This window comes from Theobroma umbraticum, unplaced genomic scaffold (assembly GCF_002168275.2).
Source record: "Theobroma umbraticum cultivar Fairchild unplaced genomic scaffold, ASM216827v3 scaffold_12.1, whole genome shotgun sequence".
NCBI classification, from domain to species: Eukaryota; Viridiplantae; Streptophyta; class Magnoliopsida; order Malvales; family Malvaceae; genus Theobroma; species Theobroma umbraticum.
The window spans coordinates 4,200,053-4,209,833 of record NW_018397269.1 but is presented as its reverse complement, the minus strand read 5'-3'; the positions used below and the strand labels follow the sequence as shown (position 1 = coordinate 4,209,833).

General features: G+C 33.5%; 1 protein-coding gene across 1 annotated transcript; it reads left to right on the top strand.

The window, feature by feature from the left end:
• Positions 1-3,278: 3,278 nt before the first annotated feature.
• Positions 3,279-8,148, top strand: LOC110425996 (AMMECR1 family). Its single transcript, XM_021441084.2, has 5 exons — positions 3,279-3,599; positions 4,967-5,086; positions 6,415-6,529; positions 6,890-6,980; positions 7,604-8,148. Exons 1-5 carry the CDS (start codon positions 3,496-3,498, stop codon positions 7,807-7,809), a joined length of 636 nt encoding a protein of 211 aa, XP_021296759.1. The 5' UTR covers positions 3,279-3,495; the 3' UTR covers positions 7,810-8,148.
• Positions 8,149-9,781: the final 1,633 nt, after the last annotated feature.

Below are 9,781 nucleotides of genomic sequence, written 5' to 3'. Positions count from 1 at the left end.
TTCGTGAGTCACCACCCTTATAAATGCCATCCACCCACTGACCACCATGTCTTATCATAAGTTCCACAATTGGAACCCCACTGCAATTTTGAAAATATCAAAATTGTCAATCATTTTACACATTACATGTCATATTCTATAATTTGTCTATCATGTTGTTACACGTTATTTTTCAAATATGTTACAGGCCATTTTTAAAAAATGTTACACGCCATGTTTAAAATATGATACACGCTATGTTCAAAAATGTTACATGCAAGTTCAAAAAGTGTTACACGCCTTGTTTAAAATGGTTACACGCAAGTTCAAAAAGTGTCACACGTTCACAACATGCTACACGCCCTGTGCTAACACATGTTATTTTAGTATATTTTTTACACGCTATCTGCTTTATAGATACATATCGTGTAACAACTCTGGGTAGTGTTTCTAATCCATGTTCTAATTTACACAACAAGTTTCAAAAATTTATCTATTGTAGCAGTAAACCCAATAACATACCTTGATATCATCTCTACTATAGGGTCTGTTTATCGATGACAATATGGCCAGATGCTGAGAGATAGACTACAACACGATGACGATGGTGCTTAACAGAGAGTTGACAGAGCTTATAAAGTTCAGAGAGTTGAGCAAGCTAATGAAAATGGTGCTTAACAGAGAGTTAACACAGTTGATACAGTTCAGAAAGCTGAGAGAGAAAGATGAGCGACCTCAAACAATTGAGCATTTATTTCTATTTTCTCTTTGGCAGGAAGGAGATATCGGGAGCTTAATTTCCCACGATGTTATTAAGGGCATTTTGGTCTACTCATGCTTATTAGTGGCTAGAAACAGATAACTTTATATGGTTCGTTATTTTTGAAATCACCTTATGCCGAGGTCCTTTTCTCACAATTTCCTTTCAAATAAATTGCAAGGCTCATAATACTTTTCTTTGTGTCTTGGGAGCTAGTGACTTTAATAAAGTGTTTATGAGTGTAAATGTTAAACAAATTTGGGACACCTTAGAAATCACTTATGAGGACACCAACCAAGTCAAGGAATCCAATATTAGATTGCTTACGCATGACTATGAGCTCTTTAGGCTGAAAAAATGGTGAATCAATTATTGATGTGTTTGAAAGATTCACTAATATTGTAAGTGGATTAAAGGCTTTAGGGAAAGACTTTCCTAATGCCCAACTTGTCAAGAAATTTTTGTAAAACCTACTTAAGTCTAAACGACAAAAGCCATGGCTATAAAGGAAGCTAGAAACCTCAATGACTTTTAAGTTAAAGGCACGCATAAGCTCCCTTCCTACCTGTGAAATGACACTTAAACATGAGAATGAGAAAGAAGAACTTAAGAAACAAGATGTCAAACAAAGCGAAATAACCCTTAAATCTATAGTCGAGGAAGAGGAAAGAAGCACCAAGAGTGAAAGTGAAATTAAAGACAACATGGCATTGCGAGGTAAGAAATTTAATAGATACATGAAGAAAAATTTTAAAGCAAAGAAACCTATAAAAAGGGATGTGCCTAAGGAAGAACATACAAGAGATCGCTGGATATGTTTTGATTGCAAAAGGCTCGATCACACAAAATATGAATGTCCTAACAACAACATGAGGAACACTTTAAGAAGATTCAAAAAGAAAAGGATGATAGCAACTTAGAGCGATAATGATGACTCCCAAGATGAGAAAGATGATGAATTTACAAACCTTTGTCTTCTAACACTTGGTGATTGCAAGACCCAAGAATGATAACCATATCTTGAGCCTCCACATTTCAATGGTGAAGACTTTCATGTTTGGAGATATCAAATGAGACTTTATTATTGCAAATGATTGTCAAACACTGAAACAAATTGAAGATTGTGAAATCCCACCTTAATGTGGGATATTTATATTAGCAAAGCCTTAGATAAGCAAGATGAATTGTGTTTGCACATAGGAAATTTAGTTTTTGTACTTAGAGAATTTAATGTTTTAATGTTTTGAAATGATGTAGAAAGTTTGGTTTGAAATGGAGTCCAATCGATAGATGTTCTTCGTTTAAACCTAGAAATGATTCATCACTAGGATAGATATTTTGATTAAGACCCTATCAGTATGATGGGAGAGCTCGGAGAATATCTTTAATAAAAACCTCCGTTCGTAGTAGGTTTGCTTTCATAAAAAACCTTATTTTTACTCGTAAATGACTACCCAGATGGTGGAATTTACTTGTTAGACTTGTGAAGGCGAGTTTCCTTGGTAATTCCCTAGGTGAAAGAATATTCTCGGATCCCACCAGTATGATGGGTAGATTCGACAAATATCCTCAATAAAAGGTTTCGTTTGACATTACTCGGATTTTTTGCCATGCATTTTATAATCGCATCATGCACATGTCACACTCGTAAAACCAAATAGAATATTTTAATTTGCTAATAGAATAAAAGATAAATTAAATAAATAATAATTAAGAAAACATAAAAATAAAATTAATGGGTTCGGATAATATATGATTAAATGGTACCATTCGTGAAACGGGAGTCATAAAGGTGCTAATTCTTTCTTATGTGTAACCATACTCCCGAATCCAAATTTAAATAAGATACATAGACTAATTTGTTGTTCTTTAGACGGACCTAAAGTTGATTTAAAACTCCGTCGAATAAAATAAATTTAATAAATGATCAATCGTACCTAGGTAAAAAGAGATTGGTGGCGACTCCTTAAGTAAACCAAGTCTAGTGATCGAGTTCTCGGACCCCTGCATCATGACAGTAGTAAAGTACTTTGTAAACCAAAAACTACAATGTTATCTTTTCTGTATTTTAATTATTACTTTAGTTATATATTAAATATTATAATGTTATCTTTTTTACAATCACATTACTTATAATCATATTACATTGTAAAATATCAAGTCACCTAAGAATCAAAGAAAAAAAAATACAAAACGTCATAGACAGGGAGAACAGAAAATTTTATTTTTACTTAAAATTTTTGCTTTCATTATAGCCACATTTACCATGAAAAATAAAAGCTCTTGATGAAATAAAGTTAAAGAACATTATAATTTTGTACATTTACAAATTATTGTTTCCATAAATAATTGTACCATCAATTAATAATAAACTTATTTGTCCTATTTGTACTGACACGTCTTTTCTTCTAATCCAATTTAATGGAAGATTTATTTCATAATCATCCAAATTAATTAACAAAATAAATTTTAGGAGTCCGCTGTAAAAGGGGAACAAGGCACCGAGAAAAGAGACGACAAAAGGTTTTTCCCTTCAATTATTTCGGTGACCAAAACCAAAATATAATAATAAAAATAATATCCCTCTTTCTTCTTCAACGATATAAAAAAACAAGAAGGTTCGCCTTTTCGTTCATCGTACTTGACGTGTGAGAATAAAAAGGGGGAAGGGAGGGCGATCGGTGGAGAAGCTGCTTGTCTGTTGGCTTGAGGAGAGTCGAGAGAGAGAGAGGAAATTGTCGTTGGAATTAGAAAAAATGGTGTCGGCGAATAGGGAAATGGTGGTCTACTGCTTCGACAATTTGGTCGCCCACTACAACAGCGAGGAGGCTCCCCCGCCCGCCTTCGACGAAGGCCAACAGTAATTTCTCCTTTCCCCCTCTCTCTCTTTCTCTCTTTGATTCTATCTATCTATCTTCCTCTGTACATATGTTGGGTACGCATGCATTTGCTTAATCGAAGCATCTGTCAACGTATATTTGATCGTTTTTTATGTTGTTGCGATGTTTGCTCTTTCTCTCTTTCTTTCTTTGATAATGATGCGTTGGGTGCCGATGATTTTATTTTATTTTTTTCTTGGTTTTTGATTGTATTAAAAGTTTGGTTCTTTTCGTGGTCTTTTGATTTCCCTTTTTTTTTTTTTATGTTTGTTTGTTTGTTTGTTTGTACCTGGCATTAATTTTAATTATGTTGGTGCAACAACAATTTCATCCTTTTTTCTTATTTTTATTGGTAAAAGTTGAGTCATAAGTTTTATGTCAATGATGTTTGTATAAACTGTATAATCTTTCAAAGTCATGTGGTGAAGTGTGGTCTACAAATAAAATTGAAGGTTGTCTCTGTGCGTTGAATCAGGTGGGAGCCCATTGTTTCTTAACACTGCTATTATTGTATATAACCTTAAAAAAAAAAACCAAATATTTTTTGGAAATACAACTTCAATTCATTTATATGGTTCAAATTTGACCTCTTTTGAGGGAAGACATTTAGAATGGAGAAATTTATGCACTAAAAGATGCATTTGTTGACTTCTGAGCTTGCAGCTGTTTTTGTTTTGTTTAAAGTTGCTAAATTTTTGGATGTTTTGCATGTAACAAATTGTTATATTCTGATTTTGTATCAAATGTTTCAGCTTTGATACAAGATAGTATTCTTCAGTCCTTTAGTTAAGTGGATTTTAGAGTCATCAGGGATATATTGTTGACTATAAGCTTCATGATGACTTTTTGTTGTCTATGTCTTGCCACTTGGCCCTTCCATGAGATGTTCATTGCATTTCATGTTGATTTAATTATCAGTGTATGCTTTTGTTGGCTTCTTCACTGTTGGCGCTTTACTGTTGTCTTTATTTGCATTTTGGTTGGAAAGTTCTTATAGCAATGTCTATCTCCCATCTTCTTTCTTCCAAGGTTGTGCTGCTGCACAGATTAATAGAAAACTTTTTGAACATTTTCTTTATTTGTGGTTGTTTGTCAATATCCCATAGAGAGTTTCAGCAGTGTTGCCCTTTTCTTTTCATGTTGCACTGATTTTCTTACTTCGGTTTACTTATGTTGTTGGGATGTTGGTATGTTTGGCTTTTATTTTAGTAGCATTGTCAGTGCAAACTATGTCTACTATGATTTTAGTTTTTCTTTGATCTTATTGTATTTGTATTAGTATATCCAATAGCCCTAGATCTTTTTCAGAATAATGCCTTCATCTGAGACAAATGTCATCTGTCTTCAGCCCCTTGTTTGTCACTTGGAAGAAGATTGTGAGTGGTGGGGAGCCTCGTTTACGTGGATGTATTGGCACTCTTGAAGCTCGCTGCTTGATTAACGGGTTTAAAGACTATGCTCTGACGAGGTATTAAGACCTAAAAAAACATTTAGTTTGGATTTTAAATTTTCTTCTTGTTTTCCGTGTGTGTGTGTGTGTGTGTGTGTACACCCCATGTAGCTAAGATAGCAACTATGACAATGCCTACTACAGTGAGCTTATTAAAAATTCTCTCTTATTTATCGTCAATTTTTCTGTCATTGTTTTTAAATAAAATAAAATTCATCACATTCTACTATCCATGTATCATGAATGATCTGCCTGAAAAAATGATTTACCTAATAAATATCAGAGATGTGGTAGGTGCTTTGTAAAAAATGGAGTGCTTCAGATAGACATGATTAAGATGAAAAAAATGGGAATGCTGTTATAGTTACAAGTTATTGGACATCGAAGATCTGCTATATCTTTAGATTGATTATTCCTATCTCATACCAGAATAGGATGTTAGCATGCTTTTATTACAAATAATATGTTCGACTATAAAAGTCCATAGAGTCAAGGTTAGGCAACTTACTTGGAAGAAGAGTGCTTTCTAACCTCTGGCCAGGGTGATTGTTATATACTTTTGATAGGGAAAGTGATAATAAAAAAAATGGCCTTACTAGCAATCAGACAAGTACTAAAGGAGTGGTAGCAAAGTGAAAGAAGTTAAATACAAGAAGATTTATGCATTAAAGATACACTATTAGTAACCAATAAAAATTGTTAGCTTTTTAGTGTTTTCATGGGCTAGTGAACATGGTTTGACCAAAATACTGCTATATTATTTCAATTTCATGTCTTGCAGTGAATTGAGATCTGGCAGTGAGATTCAGTGGCTCTCACTTTTTGCCCTACCTTTGTTTTAGTTAACTAAGTTTGATTTTCAGGCACTGTTTGTTGTGATGCTTAATCAGTCCAGCTGAGGGTAAAATCCTGAGGGCAGATAGAGGATAATGATTGAATGCTGATAGCACTTATATTAATATTTACTTTTGCTAATGGAGTGTTGTTAACACTTTTGCTCTATATAATTACTCTAAAAGAAATTAAGAAACCATGAATGGCGATAATACTTTCCACCATTAAGATATCTTCTTACATAATATTCCAACCTTCCAGTGGAAATAAAATATGTATCTGGATCTCTAAAGAAAGGCAATTTACTGCTCTTTGCAGCTTTAGTTTGGTCTGCAGTCAAATGATTTTGATCATTTTAAACTTTTGTCCTTGGTCTACGCACTGCAAAGGAAACTACAAGTTCTTCTTAGTTAATTCATTCTGTTACTTTCAATTTGGCATGCTTCTTTACTTTCTTCTGGCATGCCTTGTGACATTTGCTAATGGATTTTTTGAACATCTAATGTTTGCAGTGCTTTGAGGGATCGCAGATTTCCCCCTATACAAGCCAAAGAACTGCCTTATTTAGAATGTACAGTTTCCATTTTGACTGATTATGAAACAGCTAATAACTACCTTGATTGGGAGGTATGTAGTTCAACTCAATTAGGATCTTTTAATATTGGAGTGAGGAATATAGACAGTGTGTTGTCTTTGTCATTAATATACTTTTAACATGTTTTACTCCCTAATGTATTGGTTAATCAAATAATCTGCAATATTGAAGATTCAGATTGGTTATGGCTTTCCCTTTTGTTATTCTATGTTTTCTATAGGGTGGAATGTTGGTGTTAATATGGTTCTATACTTGGTAATGCTTTGACATATGTATAAAAATTGGTAAAGCACTGACCCTAGCAGTATCTATTGGGGAATATGGCAATGATATATGCTTTGACATCTGGACTGCATTTACCTGTCCTTCCTACCTCTGATTTTTTTTTTCAGGTTGGAAAGCATGGCATAATTATTGAGTTTACTGATGACTATAATATAAGGCGAAGTGCCACATATTTACCTGAGGTGCCTGCACATGAAGGTAGATTTTATTGCCTGTTATAAGCCCAATGGAATGATATGATATGGAGAGTTTCTTTGCTTTTCTTTCCAACTTTCTAATCTGTGTGTGTGTGTGTGACTATTTATCTTGTTTCAGACTGCCTGAAATTTGAATTTGAATTGCAATGAGCAAATTTCTTGTTTCTTTTCTGGTTATTTATTCTCATCTTGTTACGCTGTACAATGATTCCGCAATTCTTTTTATTAGTCAAGCATGCTAGCTGGGTCACTAGTGACCTAGTTTTACTATATACTGCCTTTCATACTTATCACTGTTGCTCCTATGCTCTAATATTTTTAAATCAAAGCAATTGCAAGTGTTAGATTCAGGGGAAGGAAGTAATTAATAATATCTACCTCATTGCAAGAGATGTCAGGTGACATGTAAAGCTGCCTTTTTATTTGTATTTTGTTCTGAAACTCTAGTTTTAGTGAGGTGCAGGCTTTTTCTGCCAGATTTATATACATAGACTGTCTTCTATTGAAAGGTTTACTTGTGCAAGAGTTTTATTAGAGAACAAACACTTTGTAACTTAGTTCATCACAGGTCTAGTTTTCAGAGCAAAATTTGCTGATCACTCCAATGCTTCTGTTCTGCTTCAGGTTGGACTAAAGTTGAGGCAATTGACTCACTGATGCGCAAGGCAGGCTTCAGTGGCCCCATCACTGAATCACTCAGGAAGCGTATAAAACTGACTCGGTACCAAAGCACACTATTTACTATGCACTACAGTGACTATGCCTCCTATGTCAAGACAACAAGGGGTGCAGCACCTTCTATTGCTGGTGCTAGGCTCAGCAACCACTGATTCTTCCAAACAGCTGTTACCAAAATGGTAAAGCTGTTTTGGCTAAATGATAAGCATATAATTTAAACAAAAACAAAAGTGGGTGGAATGGATTTGATTGTGTTCCTACCCAGGTTGCATAAGTAATTACATTTACCTTTCAAATATCATTCTTCAAATTCGTTTGATTTTGAAGATAGATACTATTCCTGATGTAACTCAGGTATACCGTCTCTGCTTTGATCAAGACATTCATGTTCTGCAGCTTCTCTGGGAAAGCTGTTTGCTGTAAGACACAGTTTGACTTAAAATCGCTCAGGGACATGTTTGTTCCCAGCATTATTTGGGTCTTTTCTCTTAGTTGCATAACTGTTTGACTCCATTGACTTTCAAAGTTTGCTTGCTTCATCCTTGGCTTGCAAGTGAGAAGTAAATGCTGAGGATAGAGCCAGAATCCACGTACATGGTTCTTTTTATGGTAAGCTCTATACCTTTAGTTTGACCCTTTTATGAAACCTTGTAGGGTTAAGAGTTTTCAGGTATATCTGATGATTAGGCCAGTGATGGTTTCTACCTCTAGACATGTAGGATACTGATTATTTTGGTATCATAAAACTTTAGAACCATGAATCTTAGAATAACTAATATACTGGGTATGGTGCACCAAGATAAAAACATGGTAGTTGCTTCATATGAATATAAGGGTTAATTACATATTTGGCCTTTAAATTATATCGAAGCTGTGGATTTAGGAGATTAAGAATGTGATTAAGGGGTTAGGGAAATAGGAAATTATGATAGATGCTTAGTTAGTTATATTAGGTGAACACCTCCCTTAAGGGAGAAGTACACTTAGTTGGTGTTGGTATTTTGCTGGGAATGTGATTGTTAGATTTGTGATTGTTGTGAAGATAACTTTACCGTGTTTAGTATAAAATTTAAAAAATAATAATTGTAAGAAATATGATCGTTGAGAAGATTAGATGATAGTGGTTGTTTTGAAAGTATTTTACTAGGCATATAGCGTAAATTTATAAAATTATCTTTATACATGAAAATATAAAGTTGAATAAACTTATATTTTTTTTAATGTAAGATTTTAATATTTCAACTTTATCTCTTCAAATAATAAATAATAGCATAACAAAAATAATGTAATATTACTAAATATTTATTTTGACCCTAAATCTATAAATATTAAAAATAATAATGCTTAAAATTATCACATTAATAAAAAACATTATCCAAAGAATTTTTTAATTTTGTCTTTAAACTTTTTTAGTTAATGATTTCTTTTTTTATTTTTTTAAAACCAAGTAGTAAAAACTTTTAATAATAATTTTTATGAACAAATAGAAAAATTTCAATGTTTCACACAAAGTTTGTTGGACAAGAAGCAAATTGTAGGTAAAATGTGGTAATGGAACATTTTTTTTCTTATTTTTCCACATGAAAATTTGTCAACTAAACCATCAACTTTTGATAGCCCCAACATAGACATTGAACAATAAAATGCCATCCTACCATTTCCCACTTTTCCCACCATTTCACATGAGACTTGATGGCTGTAAACAAAAGGACTTATAAAAGATTATGTCACGAAATCAGAGAGTTCCCAGAATCCATTCCTCTGCCCATTTTCTAGCAAAAATGATTCTATGCAAGCAGCATTAAACTGGTTCAGCTTAAACATCACTAAACATTTGGTCCCAGCAACAATCCTACTTCCAAGGCCAACAGACAGTGATATCAATCAACACCATCAGCATCCAAACAGAAACATGAGTAATTCTAAACTTTCCCATCAACCATAGCTTTCCAGATCATAGTCTAAATGCTAATTAACAACTTACTTGAAATCTTAAAAATAAGGATAACTTAAGAAGATTCAAACTAGTAAGTTCCTAATATATTAGCACCAAACATAGTTTAAACACCAAATAGTCTTCAAACAACAAACAACCTTCAAACTCCAAGAAGAAATTACAAAGTT

Bases quoted from the DNA above. Each gene is read 5' to 3' on its own strand.
- LOC110425996 (XM_021441084.2), top strand. From the start codon at position 3,496: ATGGTGTCGGCGAATAGGGAAATGGTGGTCTACTGCTTCGACAATTTG. The intron at 6,530-6,889 runs GTATGTAGTTCA...TTTTTTTTTCAG, and splicing joins ATAACTACCTTGATTGGGAG to GTTGGAAAGCATGGCATAAT. The intron at 6,981-7,603 runs GTAGATTTTATT...GTTCTGCTTCAG, and splicing joins TGAGGTGCCTGCACATGAAG to GTTGGACTAAAGTTGAGGCA.